General features: G+C 49.1%; 1 protein-coding gene across 6 annotated transcripts in view; it reads left to right on the top strand.

Moving 5' to 3' along the window:
- SIK3 (SIK family kinase 3) overlaps positions 1 to 17,978 on the top strand; it is a 153,268-nt gene that overhangs the window by 126,512 nt on the left and 8,778 nt on the right. For 2 of the 6 annotated variants that reach the window (XM_050921874.1, XM_050921875.1), the window contains 9 exons: positions 269 to 424; positions 1,774 to 1,844; positions 5,304 to 5,447; positions 9,815 to 9,965; positions 10,999 to 11,124; positions 11,422 to 11,507; positions 12,212 to 12,321; positions 12,850 to 13,207; positions 14,023 to 14,891. In XM_050921874.1, coding sequence (XP_050777831.1) covers positions 269 to 424; positions 1,774 to 1,844; positions 5,304 to 5,447; positions 9,815 to 9,965; positions 10,999 to 11,124; positions 11,422 to 11,507; positions 12,212 to 12,321; positions 12,850 to 13,207; positions 14,023 to 14,891 — 2,071 coding nt within the window. The remainder of the gene's footprint in view (positions 1 to 268; positions 425 to 1,773; positions 1,845 to 5,303; positions 5,448 to 9,814; positions 9,966 to 10,998; positions 11,125 to 11,421; positions 11,508 to 12,211; positions 12,322 to 12,849; positions 13,208 to 14,022; positions 14,892 to 17,978) is intronic. The other 4 variants (XM_050921880.1, XM_050921876.1, XM_050921878.1 and 1 more) reach the window with 3 other exon arrangements.

Genomic DNA, 17,978 nt, shown 5'->3' with positions numbered 1-17,978 from the left:
GAGGCCCAGCCTGCCTTGTGGCTGAAGCTCAGGGTTGAAAGTTGGAAGATCTGGGTTCTACTCCCAGCTCTGCCACTGACAGAGAGTTCGGGCAGGTCATTCCACCACTCTGTGCCTCAGTTTCCCCAGGAGTAAGGTGTTGAAGATCATTCCCCTCACCCAAGGCCAGCGAGGCTGTTTCCCTGGTATTTATACAGTGCTCTAAATCCTCCATTGGGAGGCTCTAGAGGAGGAGTATTCTGTGATAACTCCCCTATGTTCTTACTAGGAGCAGTCCTTGCTGCAGCCCCCCACTCTGCAGTTGTTGAATGGAATGGGCCCTCTGGGGCGGCGGGCTTCAGACGGTGGAGCCAATATCCAGCTGCACGCACAACAACTGCTGAAGCGACCACGAGGCCCTTCCCCGCTTGTCACTATGACGCCAGTAAGTAGCAAAGGAAGAAGAGAGTTGGTGGCATGTTTACAAACATGTCGTCTTGCTGGCAGAACTGGCAGTGAAAGGCGGGGTGGGGGTAGGGGAAGATTGGCATGTGCGAAAGAACTGCAGGGGCGAACAGGGAATGAAATGCCAGATTCCCAGTGTTGGCAGGGACTCGCCACCTGCCATTTGCTTTTGCTTTCCTTCCTCCGGGATGTTCATCCTACAATAATGTTCCCTTTTGGGAGGATTTCCTCACTCTTTCCTTTGGTCCTCTCTACCCATCTGCTCTCCAGAGGCAAAGCTGAAGCAGGATTCAAAGGAACCATTTAAAACAGACGGTGGCTTCACTGCCAGTATCAGCAAGTTCCTGGCCATGCTGTGACTGGTGTTGTTCCTCAGTGCAGTGTACAGAAGGGCTGGTAGCCTCCCTCTCCCACGAGGCCTATGCTCCTGGCACTTAAACTACTTTGGCCCTTCAGTTACCGTGTGCATCACAAGCACCTCTCCTTTCCTGGCAGCCGTGCCCTAGCTCATGAGATCCTTCAACATTGCTGCTTGCTTAGTGTCTGGCTTTTGGTCTCCTCCTTCGTGACCCTGCTGCCAGGGAGCCCCGCATTCAGAGTTGGCATGCCTGGCTGTCTGTAGCCCTATCTGAGTTGTGCTGACCACTGGGGGCACACGTGTTCCTCGAGCCAGCCCCCCATTTGGTTGTCTCCTTCCCACTGGAAGTGTCTGTGTCTGGGGCATGTTTCCAAAGATGAATATTATGGTCACCATCCAGGTTTCTAATCATGTTATTCTTTTTGGTTGTCTTGGATCTTCCTGGGGTTTTCAGCTGGAATCTGCCCAGCTGAGTATCTTCCTCCTTCCATTAATGACGTGCACAAAATTGCTAGCACTAGAGGCCAGGTGTCTTGCTGCTGTGAGGAATGTCCCATGCTGATGCTGAATGGGCCTTTTATTTCTCATTTATTAGTAGTAATTGAAATATTTCTCCTCCTCAGAAGTGCTGAGATGAGCATGATGTTTGTAACTCTCTTGCTAAGGTAGCTTGGCAACTCTCTTGCTTTATTTGATGAGAGAAAGGAAAATCGGCCAGTGTTAATCTGGGGTGTTAATGTGGGCAGTGCTTCCCCTTGGAGGTATGTGTATTACTGAATTTCCTGCTAGCACCACAAGAAACTGCCCCTATATAAGGGTGAGATGGTGAGGGTGTTTTGGAGGAGCATTCTGAGTGCCCCCAAATGTCTGGTATTGAAATGTTCTTCCAGAAGGTCAGGTTTCTGCAGCCCAAGATAGTGTTGAATAAGCCACCTTCTGGAGCCCATGGTTCCCCTTTCCTCTCTCCTCAGGCAGTGCCAGCAGTTACCCCCGTGGATGAGGAGAGCTCCGATGGGGAGCCGGATCAGGAAGCTGTGCAGAGGTAACATCCCGTCCGTTGGCCTTTCCCCTTGTGCTGCTGGAGAGGCTCACCCTGCGGTGCCCTAAAGCTGATTTAGAAAAACCCAACCAATCAACCTCATCCCAAGCTGCAGGTGTTGATTATGGTGAAAGTTTCAACTTTTCCTTTATGGGTGCCTGTTTGCACCAGGCAGTTACTCTACCTGACACTGACTCGGTAAAAGAACCTGACATCACCTGAAATTCTGCAGGCTATTTGAAAATAAGGTATCCAGAAACTCTGAGTACTAAACTCCTTTGCTTAGGGTGCACCAGCATGCAAACCAAACTAACCTGCATAGTTAGTACTAAGACACTGAACCCTCCCTCATCCCTGCTGAGTGACTGGGGAAGCGGTCTCATTTTATCTGTGCAGCCTTTGGACCAAGACCTGCAGTAAACATCCAACTCTGATGCCTTGAAGTGAGTTTGATAAAAACTTGGGTATCTGTAGTCATTTAGACTTCTAGCCATAGCAATAGGTCCTGAAAGAGTCTGCTCCGACATGTGAGATGTGGTCCAATATCAACTCCGAAATGTCACTTCTCTCCTCAGCCAAAGTATGTACCGAAAACACTAATCCTGTCCTTGCTAATCCTTCCAGAGTAGCTTTTGTTTAGCTAGTTTTTCTGCTAAGCAACTGGTGCAGATGATCCTCCTTATTAAGTTCCATGGATTCTCCCCAGTTCTGGTGGGCAGGAACTTGGTGAGAACAGGCTCTTTCTCAGCTTTGATAGATATTGCCCTTCCAAGAAGGATGCAAATTGCTGCCAAGTGGGCAGCAGGCAGGTATAGAAGTGAGGGAGTTGCTGCTAAAGCCATTTACAAGGGATCTAGGAATATTATGGGGATTTAAACTCCACTGGTCTCAGTGCTGTAAAACAGAAAGGTTCTAATGGCGATGGACAGCTGGGTACAACAGTAGCTTGTCCAGGGCATGTGCCAAGATTCCCTTGGCTCCTTGGCCTTAGAAAACAGCCAAACATGGTGCACGTTAAAAAATGCCCTGTGCTTCCAGTGGCTAGGAGTCTACACATTCTGGGTAGCCCAGGTGTGGCCCAAGAAGCTATATAGTGCCACTCATGGTCATTCTTATCTTTCTTATGGAGGCATGGCCCGTGGACACTGCAGGCTCCAGCATGCCATGCCCTAGCTTGCCCTCAGTCGATACTGAACGTTGTCTCTGGCGTCAGAGCTCTCCAGTGGTGGCACCGCTCAGATCTGTGCAGAAGTTACAAGCTGGGACTGCAGTCTCCATGGGCCCCTGCTCCAAACTGTAAAGCTGAACATACCTGCAGCCTTTTCCATTTGGGGCAAATAAGATGAAGCCCTGCGGCTCTTGGCAAACTGCCCATGTGTCCATAGTTTAAAATCTGATTCAGCCAAATCCTTTGAGGTTCCAAGAGTCAGGCTTGGCAGGCAGGGTTTTGAGACCAAGGATAAAACTTCCAAAAATACGTGCAGGACTTAGGAACCCGAGTCTCACGGTAAGTCCATGGGATGCAGTTTCTGAGGTACCTAAGTCACCTTTGAAAATGGGGCTTAGCTACTTTTGAAATGATTACCCCCAAATTCTCCCTGTGTGTGCTTATGCCACATTCTCCATAGCTGCTGGACGGGACCAGGCTTCAGCTGTGCTTCATGGGTGCACATTAACCCTCCATCTCCCCACCCTCTTACGCTGTGACATGCCACTAATCACCGGCAGAAGAGTAAACAGGATTAACACCAGGGACAGAAGCTAATATTTATCTTTTCAGAACACTGGTTTGAATGCCCTCTGCAATGACCGCAGAGCAACTTTTGCCCTTGTTTGCTTTAGGTTGCCTGACCTTGAAATAGCATGTGTTCCATTCCCCGTGCCCAGGGCGCAATCACATCTCTGCGGAGCTTGCAAAACTTTTTTTTCAGCCAAACACTTGCAGTTCATGATTGGATTGTTCCCTGGAGCCATGAAATAAAATGATTGTAGCAAACCACAATTGTGAAGCTCTTTGGGAAATTCTCCCTGTCTCCATCTAATGGATCTCAAACATTTACTGGCTCAGATTTTGGCAAGTCACCACACCGCTAAGTACTCATCATTCTGTTAACTGGCTGCTTTTTGTGTCAATGAAGAATGCTTTTTGCAGAGCCATAGTTTTAAGGGCTGCTGTTTCCCCTACTGTACAGGTTTTAGTTACAGACATTAAAAAGAAATCAAATCAAAGTATTTTTAACTCCCATTTTACCCTCTGGCTTTGTGGGGGGCTGGAATCTTTGTAGCCATAACTCATCACCAATGCAGCTTCACCCGAGTTAGCAATGGTGGGAGGGTTAGTCCGGGTGCAGGCATTGATTCCACTCTATCCCCAAACCTTTTCAGTGTTTTCCACCATTGCTAGCACCTGAGAGAGCTGTCCTGGTGCTTGCCCAAGAGTGAAGACTATCCAAGGATAGCTGCCTCCTTTGCCATCTCACTGAATCAGGCCCTTCCTGCCTTAGCGTCCAACAAAAACACAAAGGGAACAATAGGGCTAAAAATCCCCAAACCAGCCCTGAACTTGGCTACAGCCGAAGATGGAAGCTCTCGGAGGGCCGGGGCTGCTGCTCCAGGAAGGGAATGGACTGAATTAGCTCCTCGCTTTTCCGTGCCACTTTTGCTTTAGGCATCATTGGTGCAGCCTCCATACATTGATTCCCAGGCTCTGCTTAAAGTGTCCAAGAGTGGGGACTAGATGGCGCACTTTACATGCACTCTGTTCCTCTCTCTGAACCTATGTTCAGATCCAGGTTAGATCACACACACAGTGCAAAGGGCAGGTCACAGCCTAATCTCCAGCCGGTAGCGATGTTGTAAATGCCATCATCTGATGTGGGACCATTCAGTGTGCTGATCTCTGCTCAGACTCAAGACTGAGAACGTTGCAGGTGAGGACTGAAGTGCGCAGGCTGAGCTACGCAGGGAAACGTGCACAGCGTCTGTCTGCATGGTGCCCAGCGGGAAGCATTACTCATGCAACCAGTCCCCTGGGCACAGTGCGTATGATGTAAGGCAGACAGTGTTGTTACCGTTCAGACTAGCTCCACTTTAGGAGAAAGAATCCCTACAGAAACTAACTAGTCACTGAAACTAGAGCTAAAGGAATGTGCTTGAGAATTCCCCATGAGATGAAGCAGAGCTTTTCTCCTGAGATGATGAATGGTCATTCTGTTTCTTACCGAGGTTGCCACTGGCTATGACTTTAGTCCTCCACTAAGCAGTTAGCGTCCCTTAAATCTGACTGACACTGGCAGTACGGTTTGCTCTTTCATGGGTGTTGGACAAATCACAGCAGGCTCTGAGCACTGCAGCGAGCATTTTTCTTTCCTAATGACTCTGGATTATCTGCTTCTGCTCCCTTCTTCTGGAGTATTCCCATCAGTCTCTTCCACTTATAAAATATGCTCCTGCTTGTTGCAGATACTTGGCAAATAGGTCAAAAAGGCACACTCTGGCAATGACCAACCCTACAGCTGAAATCCCTCCAGACTTGCAGAGGCAGCTAGGACAGCAGTCTTTTCGATCCCGGGCTTGGGCTCCACACCTGGTACCCGATCAGCACCGGTGAGTAATGGCACCGGCCATTCGGGCAGCTCTGTGCCAGGGAACCTGCTCAGATGTCGTCTGAATGGAGTGCAGAAAAAATCCAGCTTGGCATGAAGGGGTTAAAAGAAGACAGGAGCAGACCCCCAAAGCAGAAGCTGGCTGGCCCGGTTGGACATGCTTCATTTTTGAGCAGATACTGGCGCCTCCCCTGCTAAGTGCATGGTGCGTTCACAGGCAGGGATCACTTGGCTCTTCCCCTCCAGTCCCACTTCTGTGGCTGGAGATGATTTGCCAGGATGGCTGCCTTTGCCCCGGGGCTGGGATTAAGATTAAGCCATCCAGTTTAGTGAAAAGCTTTGTTAATGTACTAGAAGGCTCAACCCTGTAGTGAGTAGTAAATCTGCTATGGAATATTCAGTAGTGGAATGTTGTCTGAAAGGCTGCCCCAGGAGTAAACTATACGTAGGGTTAGATACCTCACTGCGCCAGAGTTGTGTGTTTCCACTGCAGAGTCTCCGTGCAAAGCTCCCTGTTTGTCGTCTTGTTTCTAATCTGATCCTCTAGTGGAGAGGGTTGAGGGAGAACAATTATAACTTTTGTGGCTGAGGGAACTGCTGCAAAACTGGATCCAAGTGAGCTAAAATTCTGGACTCCTGACTTTGAGAACTATTAATTCTACTGAGTCCTTTGATGCTGCAGCAAATTGGAGACACTACTGCTACAGACACAGCTTAAAAACTGCCCCCAGACCCCAAAGCAGAGTGTAAATGGTCGTGCTCATTTCTCTTTGATTTCAGTTGCTGAACAATTGAGAAAGCAGTTACCTAGAAGAGCAGATTTGTGCTCATGTTAAATCCTCTAACTAGCTCACGCTGGCAAGCTTGTTAAAGCATGCTTTATTGTAGCCAGATACCTGCTGAGCTGAGCCTTGGTGTAATCAGCAAAGACAGGTGAACTCTGAGCAGAATGAGTCGCCATTGGTGCCACGCTGGAACTCTAGAATACAAAAGATAAACCTTGAGTTACTCCGGGGTAGAAACACTTGTAGGGAGGCAGGAAAGGAGGGGTAAGATTTCCTGGGTCACTGAGTGCTTAATAGAAAGAGAAGAAAAACAGTTGCAAAGTAAATAAACAGAAAATATTGTATGTTCTGCTTCCAGGGTCACTTCAGAATGGAGGTTTAATTGAAGCCATTGAGATATTGTTGTACGGCTCTTTAGAATGAGCCTATCCTGTCCCCACTGGCTCTCATCTCTCATCGTGTGCCTGCTTCTCTGTTTTCACATGTGCAAGAGAGCATTGGCTCATTCCAGATTCACAATGATGAGCATATTATATGTCACAGCAGAGGCCTGTAAGCCTGTGGGACTACAGACATGCATGAGTTAAAAAGAGAAACTTGAAAATCAAATCTGGCCCCAGACCAAGTAGCTGGAAGTCTCTGTACACCTCAGACATAGCTAGTGGAAGACACTCTTGTAGTGTGGCAAAACCTGCAGTCAACCACAAAGTACTGGCTGTTGAGCAGCTGCCAGCTTTTATTTGGGTGCTTAACTTAGTCTGTTTGAAACTGGTTTGTACTTAAAAAGGTCTCAACATATGTTAGTCTAGAAAGCCAGTCTGGAGTGCCAGGGGCAGTGTTACTGTGCATCATCCCAGCATGCTAGGGAATCTGATGCACAATGCTCACTTTCCTCGTTTGCTTCTGCTGCCCGTTACTGAGTTGGAAGGCCAGATGGACAGATTTGGCTTGCTGACTGGTAGAAAGGGAACATGACAGCCAGCCAACTCTAACCTTAGTTGGAACATATTTAAAATTGTAATAAATTAAAATACATTTTACCAAGCAGGGCTGAACATGTGAAAATAACTGGAACTGACATCCTGGATATGTTACAACATGAATGAGAATCTTACTCCTGCTAGGGGTGGCTTCTCTAGCATAGATTCTGTTTTCTCTTTCAGAGCAGGCTTTAGCAGAGAACTCTGTATGTACATAAAATATTTAAAGTACCAATTTGTCCGTCTAATGTAATTCAGTTTGAAGCACTACTGTATGGAGCTAGATTATCTTCTGTTTGTTTTACAACCATACCATCCGCAGGGATGTTCTAAAGACTGGTTCCCTAAGGGCCTTTCATAGACAATGACCATTGCTGCAGCAATACTTTGTCCACTCGTTTTCTGTGTGGATTGAATTGGTACAAAGCTAAACCCGTCTGGGCAGAAAACTAACTGGGTCCTCGTGTTAGTGTTTCCTTTGTGGGCGGAGAGAGAACAGTGTGTTGTAATACTCTTAAAGATGTAGTCTTGAGGATGAATGTGCTTGGGTTTGACTCATATATGGGAACCCAGATTGAAAGGGAAGTTTGTTCCTGGAAACAAAGTCATCACATCCCCCCCACAATGGGTTTAGTGCCTCTCCAGAGTCTTTCCTACCCTTGGGGTGTGAGTCTTATCCACCCCCGTCCACTGGTGCTGTGACAGAGCAGTTTTTATCTGCACACACTGGAGACTTAGAAGTGTTTCTAAAACTTTTGTTTTGCCATCATTGGTTTTGTCTTGAGGGCCCCCTACAAGTGCAGCTTCCTTTTTTGACACCTTCCACCGCCCCCCACTCTATCCCTCTGTAGTCACGTGATGTGCAGCATTTGGGAGAACATGTTCAGATTAAAACTCCCTCATCTTCAAGGCCTGATGTGTGTGAGTGCTTGGAATAAACCGGTCTGATGAGTTCACCAGCATGTGTCATCTAGGAAATGGAAGATCCTGGAAGCCTCTGTGTGTGCTGAGAGAGGCAGGTCTTACTGCTAGGTGGTGGTCTAAGCTTTATTGGCATTCAAATGGGAACCTCCATTCCCCACAGATGTCAGGGTTACTGGTGCCCCTTTTGATGCACAAATTAGTATTTTCCAGTTTTCCTCCTTTTCTGGAAATCCAGTGGATTGCCCTTCTCTCAGTGAAGTCTCTCTCTAGGTGTACCCGCAAGTAAAGCGTCTGGGGTAGGACTGGGAGGCGGTTGTTATGCTGGTCCTGCTCCTGGGCTTGTTTAAATTAGAATTCCTAAGGTGCTGGCCAACTGTTTTTTAGAATTAGACTGAGCAGGCAAGCTCCAGCTGTGCTTGTTAGGGTCTCCTCTTAAAGAACAGGCCTTGCCATGGAGAGACAACTGTTCCCAGCAGCAGAATCACCTCGTCTAAGACAGCAGCGTTCCTGACTGGCTCCTACTTCCCCAATTCAGATAGATGAATGTGACGAACTGGGAAAGTTCTTAATGTTTTCTCTGAGTACTGTGTTGGTGCCTCAGTGTCCCCATGGCAGTTCTTAAGTATCTGGCAGAGCAAAGGGCCAGTGCACCTAAATGCCTGACCCTCTTTCTCCTAGCAACTGATGGCCTGGACCCCTCCTCTGCAAAGGTGCCAGCTGAAGGTGTTGGAGACAAAGGGATCAGGTGACCTCCTGGCCCGGGAAAGGGGCTGAGCAGAGAGGAGGGGCTGGGAGGGGTGGTTAGTCTGGAGCTGGCTGAGGGCAGACGTGGGGGTCTGGCTCACTGACCCCCAGAATGGACCCGGCCGAGGGGTCCGGTTCTCTGTACCTACAAGCTCTGTTTTAGACCCTGTTCCTGTCATCGAATAAATCTCTGTTTTACTGGCTGGCTAAGAGTCATGTCTGACTGCGAAGTGGGGGTGCAGAACCCGGTGGCTTCCCCAGGACCCCACTGAGGCGGGCTCGCTGTGGGAAGCGCACGGAGGGGCAGAGGATGCTGAATGCTCCAAGGAGAGACCCAGGAGGTGAAGACGTGTGAGCTTCTTGCCCTGAACAAGTCTGCTCCAAGGGAGAGGAGGCTCCCCAAAGTCCTGACTGGCTTGGTGGGGAGCAGTTCCGGAGCATCGCCCGGGGACTCCGTGACAATGAACATGCAACAATTTTTCATAGCAGAAAGTATTCCCATCCCACTGGAATATAGGGACGCTCCAGCTTAGCAAAAATGTCACTGTGTAAACTCTGAGGTACGGTGAATGAAAAAGGCTCTCAGATGGAGAAACGCCTTTCAGTTCTTAGCCGTTGAATGGTTTCTGCAGGTCGGTGGAACCAAGTGCCAGGCCAGGTCGTATGGCCAGTTACAGACTGGTGCCCCTGTTATAATCTGGTTAGGATATAAATTAGGCTAGCAAAATCTTAGAGAAAATGTACCGGCCCTAGCACAAAATGGACTTGCTAACACTGTATCATGCGGGTGATAAATCAACTAATGACACTTTACTTCTCACCCAGAAACAGAACTTCTGGGCAGGCAGAACTTGGCAGAGCTGATGTAAATGAAATGTCTCTGTAGCTGAGTGTTTTTCAGCTGGCCCCACTAACCCACTTCCCCATATGTTTAGCTCTGTTTACAAGGACTCAAACACTCTTCACCTCCCCACTGAGCGCTTCTCCCCGGTTCGTCGCTTCTCGGACGGTGCTGCCAGCATCCAGGCATTCAAAGCCCACCTGGAGAAAATGGGCAATAACAGCAGCATCAAACAGCTCCAGCAGGTAAAGGAAGGAAGAGAGACGCAATGAATTAGCTTAGGTCACCAACTTACCAGCAGGGGAGACAAAGGAGGAACCTTTCCTACTGCTTTGTCTCCTGGATCTAAACATTCTTCAGAGCTGCAGCTGGGGAGCATGTCCTCTCCCTCCTTCTGTGTGTTTGAGTGTGCACTGTAGAAGTGCCTTCGGCTGCAGCCTGGGGACCTTGGGGGCTTCCCCTTTTCTGGGGACTTGACGTATCACTGTAGAAACACATGTAAAGTCCGAGAAGTCAGGCTCCAGTGAGGAACGTGGGCCCTGATACCTGTGCTCCCTAGAGACTGTCACTGAGTTTCTTCACAAGACTTGCATATGAAACCAGTCCCCAGAATTCCATTTCAAAGTTGAAATGGTTGGTTCTTGGGCCTGGCCTGCCTGTTTGAATAACAATCCGTGTTGTTACCCAGAGTAACCAGACTGAAAAACACTCTTGAAAATCCTCTTAGCCACTGCTGCTAAAAGCCACTGGTGCCTTCGCGGTTTTTTAATGGCAGTGAGGTCCCATTGCAGTGCCAGAGCATGCCATAACATTCATTGAAAGGCCATTTTGCTCTTCTGTGGCATAAATTGCGTAGTCCTGTCTTTGACCTCAGTGGGAGTCTTGTTACTGATTTCAGCTGGAGTTGGATTGGGCACTAAGAAGAGAATTTCCCTGTGCAGCATTGCAAGAGCACAAGATACTCATTTAATCTTGGGGTTTTTATGTCTGAGGCTTTTCACTTGCACTCCTTGCAATTGCAGTGTAAGGAGACTAAATAGCCCATGAGTTGAGTTCCATGTGAATCTATTTCTTTCCAACTGTATGAGAGAGCTGAGATGACCCTGATATTATGCACACACATGCTGCTAACTACATGGATAAGGATTTCTGTCCTGCAGTTTCTTTTTTTTCTCCGGCTCTTTCTGCCAAGGAGACTGCAGAGTGAAAGCCTTTTTTGCACAGCAGGGTTACTGTGCAGGAAGAGATCATGTTGTGGGTGTATTGAATTCATTACAGGAGTGTGAGCAACTACAGAAGATGTACGGTGGGCATATGGACGAGAGAACTCTGGAGAAGACACAGCAGCAGCACATGTTGTACCAGCAGGAGCAGCATCATCAAATTCTCCATCAGCAGATTCAGGTACTGGAATGGGGACCATGCTCCCTGAATCCTGGCCAGGTTTTTCTGCAGTAGAGATATTGAAATGCCCCATGGGACAAGGGAGGAAAACTTCTGTATATGTGGCAAGTTAGATTGCTTGACCTGCTGTAATGAGGAACAAGGGGGAAGGCTTTTCAAAAGCAATGCATGACAGCTGGTAGGATAGCGAGAGCTTCTGTCTTAGGCTGATTAATTTATTGGTCCACACTCTCTCAATCAAGAGGGAACTGACTAATTGCAAATACTTTTTGTTCTCCTTTCTGGTGCTTGGCTTAGGATTGTATTCGCCCACCTCAGCCATCTCCACCCTTGCAAGCTCCATGTGAAAACCAGCCAGCTCTACTTACCCACCAGCTGCAGAGGTAAAGAAAGGGGTTCGCTTTGGTAAAGTGTGGGGGTAGGGGGTGAAGCTGTCACTCAGTGATGCACTCAGGCCTGTCCCAAAGCCAGCTGGGAGCATATAACCTTAGAGAACTAGGCCTCATTCCTAGAGGCACATGCAGGCTGCAGCTGGGGCTGTAGGAGCATGGCTCTGGCAATCAGGCTCTTAACATTTCTGTCCAAGAGAACCTTGAAAGTAACCTGATAGCATAACATTGTTTTATATTGACCCGGAACTGCTGCTTGTTGACCAGCTTGAAAACAAATGAGTTTGAATAATAGGATGAGCCCTTTCTCTAGCACCTTGAATGCCAAGCCATTTGCAAACACTCTTTAGACCCTCCCCCCCATCCCTCTGTTGGCTAGTAAATATCATCCCATTTTACAGATGAGGCAGACTGAGGCAGAGTGGGAGAGCCTTGCTATAGGTCATGATAAGTCAGGACTAGAACTCAGGATTCCTGAGTCCCAGGCTTGTGCTCTAACCACTGGACCATACTCCCTTATCCAGATAGCTTATGAAGGTAAAATAGAAATTATGTTGCAAAGCCTTTAATATTCTAAAGGAGTTTTTTGTATTATTTGTTGTTTTTTTTTAAAAGCACTTTAGAGTTCAGTTCTAAAACTTGAACAAGCATCTTTATCAGGAAGAGCAATTTACGAAGATGCTTATTTTCTTGTGTAGGTTACGGATTCAGCCATCTAGTCCACCCCCAAACCACCCTAATAATCATCTCTTCAGGCAGCCAAATAGCAGCCCCCCTCCTGTGAATAGCAGCATGCTACAGACTCATGGTAAGCACTGAGTGGACCAAGCCATCTGTCCTCCTATTGTGCAGGCCGTTTGTCAGAACCTCATGGTTTATAAAGCACTTGGGAAAACAGTTCCTGTCTTCTCCAAATTCTAGTGCCTGGCGCAGATAGCCAGTGTAAAAGATTCTTTATCTGGCACAAGGGGCTGGTGCTATCAGTGTACTTGCAGTGGATCTTGCCAGCTGGCATATGTTACATGTCATGAGGTCCTTGCTTATCATTTCTGGGGCCGGGGAGGAGGGATATTATTGTCTGATTATGCAAATAACTTTATGCTGGTATTGTTTCTTTTGCCTTGCAAGTATTTCTAGCTGTGGCTGTAGTACAATGAAATTTTAGCTCTGAATAGTCAGGAAGGGCGCACGACTCATCACCCACTGAAGTGCAGCTTGGTTTTGAAAATCTTACCTTTGGCCCTGATAGCATCAGACGCTTTATCCGTTAAAGAGAACGTGCTCTCAAGCCTTGCACCAGTTCAGTGCAGTTACTCAAAGGGATTGTTCTTCGTAGGTGCAGTCTCTCAGTCCCAGTTCCAAGGGCTGCCGTCCCACAGTGCAATCTTCCAGCAGTCTGGTAACTGTTCCCCTCCCCCGAACGTGGCACTGACATGCATGGGCATGGCGCAGCAACCACAGCCGCAGCCGGTCACCATCCAAGTGCAAGATACCGGAGATATGCTCAGCAACAACCTTCTGCAAGGGGCAGCTGTGGCAGGTCAGGGCCTGTCCCCTCACCCCCGAGGCATGTCTATCAACCCGAGTGCCAATCAGATCCAAATGCAGCATCGAGCTAACCTGATGGCCTCTCTCACGTACGGTCACAGGCCACTGTCCAAGCAGCTGAGTGCTGATAGTGCAGAGTCGCACAGGTAAGGCCATTCTCTGAGTGTTCTGCTGACCTGGGGAGGCATTGGGGGGTGGGGGGGGGGGAAGGAGAAGAAAAGAAACAGGGCCGATCAGAGTACTGCCACCATGGCTGTCCGTATGCCAAGGCTGGCGGTCAGTCTGAGCACAGCACTCACTGCCAGCAGCAGGCCATGCGCTGGTCGTGTTGTGGAGTTAGCTGCGATCCTAGTCCAAACCCTTAGACTTCAGGGCTTTGTTAGCAGGATGGATGTCGAATAGCCGGGGGTTGAGGATTGTGTGAAGTCAGCACAACTCCTGAGCCATGCTGGGTAGGAAGCCAGCTTTCTCTCTAGGAATGCACGTTGCTGCTCACGCAGAGTCTTGTGCTTTAATAAGAGGGGAGAAATAAAGAAGTGCAGAGACCGTTTCTAATTCCCCTTTGTGCCTGGTCTGGCTGGAGCCTACACTACGTTCAAGAGCTCCAACAGGCGGGCTCTGCCTCTCGCAGCACCTTTTTCCCCATCTGTGCTCCCCCAACTATCTCCAGAGACTTCACACGTTCCTTCTTACCTGGCCCTGCGGAGTCATCGGTGACCTGGGGCATGTGCTCTTCTGCAGGGTCTGTGTGTAGTGTCTGCAGCTCTCCCAGAGGTGCTGGGTGGCAAACCTTGGTCCCCTCTGTTCCACTCTAGCTAGGAGCTCAAGCCACCACCCTGAACATGTACAGCCTGTTGGATTGGGAGGTTGTGCAGAGTGCCTGAGTGGTGGCGGACGCCTCTGCTTTCGTGGGTTTACTCTTGGTTGCTGCAACACAATCACTGTCGTTTCTTCCTTGCAGCTTGAACATGACCAGGTATCCCCCTGCTAACTATGACCAGGTGCATTTACATCCCCACCTGTTCTCAGATCAGGCCCGTGCATCCCCCAGCAACTACAGCCCATCAGCAGGGGTGGGATTCCCCACAGCGCAGCAAGCCCTGAAGGTTCCTCAACTTGACCAGTTCCCCAGCTTCCCTCAAAGCACACATCAGCAGCAGCCACAGCACTACACGGCATCGGCACTACAGCAGGCACTGCTGTCCCCAACTCCGCCAGATTACAGCCGACACCAGCAGGTACCGCATATCCTCCAGGGACTGCTTTCCCCCCGGCACTCACTCACAGGGCACACGGACATGCGACTGCCCCCAGCAGAATTTGCACAGCTCATCAAACGGCGGCAGCAGCAGCAGCAAGAATTTCAAGAGTTGTTCAGGCATATGAGCCAAGGAGATGCTGGGAATATGGGCCCCAGCATGGGACAGAACCTATCAGAGCGTCAGTCGTTGTCTGTGCCTTATCAGAATGCTGACACGTACCATCACAACAGCCCCCAACATCTCTTAAAAATCAGGGCACAAGAATGTATCCAGCAGGTATCTGCAGCAGTGGCGCCGCATGGGTATGTACACCAGCCAGCTCTGATCCATTCGGAGAGCATGGAGGAGGACTGTGCATGTGAGGGTGCCAGGGACAGCTTTCCGGACACTAAGAGTTCAAATACATTGACCAAAGGTGGCCATGAGAACCCACTGCTTTTAAATGCAGGAGGGCATGGGGACCCAGAATCTCTGCTAGGAACTGTTAATCAGGGGCAGGAATTGGGGACGCATCATTACAGACATCAGCCAGCTACTGGATTCAGTAGGAATAAGGTGCCCAGCAGAGGTAAGACTTAGTGCCACTTGTGTACATGAAACAGCTTTTTCCAATGTCCAATACACACCACATGCAAGCAGAGATGACTGTGTATATCAGACAGAGCTAGAAGTTTCAGTGACAGTCAACTTAGGGCAGAATTTTCTGGAGTCTTTTGGCTATTAAGGCTGTAAGTAAACTGTGAACTTGTACAAAATTTGTACCAAACAACGAGGAGGAGAATTGTTAAATAACAAAGGGACACAGCCAGACTCCTTGGACTTGGAATTTGATGATTTAACTGCAGATAGTGAAAAAGACCCTGGATTCCTGCTTTGCCTTTAGAGATGAGCTGCAGAGTGTTGGGTGGTTTATCTGGTTTTTTTATTTAAAAAAAAAAACTAGTGTCCCAAATTAAGGGAGTGTGTGTGTTAAATTATCCCGACAGCCCAACACAGTGACTGGTTCCTCCTTTGCTAATGAGCAGACTCCAAGTGCAGGCAGTGCTGCATGAGTCAGTGAAATACACCCTGTAGTGCACGGCGTCTTTTCTCGGGCCAGCACCCTCCACTGCTGGAACAGAGAGCACTAACTGGTAGCCCCAAAACGAGCTGGAATGATCTGATTTAGGAAAACTGGTTGTTAAACTTGCTCCTAGTGAGTGGCTCGGGCCTGATTTTGGTCCTATGGAAACTACTGTCCCCTTTCCTGGTCTCCCCACCCTCTGTGACTGTGGTGACAGAGCAGCATGACATACAGTCTCTTTGAATGACTGTTCTCCCTGCATTGTAGTTCCGTGCATCGCGTGTGTTGAGAATTACCCTCTTGCCCACCCATTCGAGAGGGGCGAAGGCACTGAGCAGTACCACTTGGCAGGCCTGAGCAGGGTAGAGCTATATCTGCTGTAGGAATGAGATGCATCTTATTTGAAGCCACCACCTTTCGCTTGACCCTCTTGCTGTACTGGTGCTTTGCCCCCTCAGGAGGCCCTGCTTAATGTTGAAACAATAACCACAGGTATTTTGTCATGTCATGTGTTCAAGCAGGTGTGCACGTGAGACGAACGGGATCCTTAAGAGCGAGGACTAGGGAGAGGAATGGCTTTCCTTCACTGTGCATTTGGTGATGTAGATCACTAATGCGCTGGCCGTGTCAGACCCCAGTTTTCCTGCTGTCCTTCAGTTTCCAGGCATGGCCCTGGGAAAGGAGAGAGCTGTCCTAGTGCAAGCAGGCTCTGGAAACTCCTCTTTCGAGTTCCTGTTTTTTACTGACCTGGGTCATATTTATTATTGACACAGCTAAATAAACTGCATGTAAAATGGTGCAAATGACTCAACAAGCCAAAAGCCATGCTTGTGCCCTGCTAATGGCTCTCCTCGTATCACGATACACAGGGGAGCAGGACTTTAGACTGCAAGACTTCGTAAATGAGTAAAGACAAGTCAACATGTACCAGGAATTGTGCAAGCTATTCTGAAAGGGGCGGGAGTGCGCATGTGGCTTTTCAGTGTGTTAATATAGTAGATTGTACTCAGAGGTGTAGCTCCCCTGACCTTCATTTTCTTCCTTGTGTTTAATAACCCAGTTGGAATCTAGCCTATGCTCTTTCCCCTCCAATTGGGCTAACATTTAAGCGACCCAGGCACACTTGTGTACAAATTAAGTGAAATAAAACCTCCATGTAAATAGCAGTGAAAAGTTCACTTCCACTCTGTTGCATACAAAAGAACCCAAATGTTGTCAGCAGCTCTCTGCTCGTGCACTGAACAGCGACTGGGGGAGTACTGCTGGGGGATATTTAACCCAGACAAGGGTAACTCTGTGATGGTTTCTCTTGAATGATTTTTCTGCCCTCCCAGCCCCACCCCCCCCCCCCCCCCAAAGGTTAGACTGTCAGCATTGTCTTTGAGCTCCCCTAGTTACATTCACAGTGTTGTTTGAATGGTTTTTAAATTGTGATTTCCCTTAAGAGGAAAATGCATTGTGGAAGCAATAGAGTAGATATTTATGCTTAAGAGATGGAGCCACTTCCCAGTCACTGGCACTTCAGTGTGTGCACTGAGGAGTATGCTGCTCCTGGTTCCAGTTCTCTGGCATGCCTGGTGAGTACGTTGGGCCACGTGCTTGCCCCATGGAAGTGTGATTGTGTGTTGGGATGTTACGTAGAGTTTGGGGGCATGCCACCACTTACTGCTGCCTCTCATCCAAATCCTGATGAAGGCTCCCACCAGCTGTGGCCACTAAGTTGGATTTCAGTGACTCTCTTATGGGACATCGTTGTGCTCCAGATGCTGTAGAGCTTGGAAAACACTGCCCAGCCCAGGTTTCCAGCCTCCAAACTGGTTAGTAGCCCTGGAGGTTACCCACTAATGTGGGGGAGGAACAAATCACTGCTCTGTCACACCTGTTGTGTTGAAGCCATGCAGGGAAGTGGGAACCAAATTGTCTTATGCAGATATGGATAACTGACTCCTGCCACAGAGCTTTACCCTGCTCAGGCGGCAGCTGGGGGAAGGTACGACTGCAGATTGGGGTTTGCAATGAAACATGGATACACAGCTTCTGTGTAACCTGGGCCTGACAATGAGACGTGCTGACAGCAGTGGCAGCTGCACGTGCTAAATGTTTTCTTGCTCCATGCGCTGTTTGTATAGAGCAGGCCTGCACAACATACGGCCCGCAGGCCGCATGCGGCCCCCGGAGCCTCACTGTGCGGCCTGCAGGGGAATTCTAAATCCCCCGCACAGGGCGCTCTGCGGGCAGCCCAAAGCCCTTTGAATCTCGGCCGTGGCAGGTAATCAAAGGGCTTTGGGTTGCCCGCAGCCACAGGGAGCCCAGATCCCTTTAAATCCCAGCTGCAGCCGGGAGTCCAAGGGCTCTGGGCTGCCCGCAGAGATTCCCAGCCGCTGCTGGGACTTAAAGGGCTCAGGGCTGCCCCCAGAGCCCTTGGACTCCCAGCCGCGGCTCTGGCGGCAGAGCCGGCTGGGATTGCAAGGGCTCAGGGCTCCCCGTGGCTGCCCCTAACTCCCCCCCAGGACCCCACCCCCTATCTAAGTGCTGCTGCTCCTTGTCCCCCGATTACTCCCTCTCGAGACTCCTGCCCCTAACTGCCCCTTC

Source organism: Gopherus flavomarginatus, chromosome 13 (genome assembly GCF_025201925.1).
Source record: "Gopherus flavomarginatus isolate rGopFla2 chromosome 13, rGopFla2.mat.asm, whole genome shotgun sequence".
In the NCBI taxonomy this organism is placed as follows: Eukaryota; Metazoa; Chordata; order Testudines; family Testudinidae; genus Gopherus; species Gopherus flavomarginatus.
The sequence above is the reverse complement of the archived record's forward strand: the minus strand, read 5'-3'. Positions and strand labels throughout refer to the sequence as shown.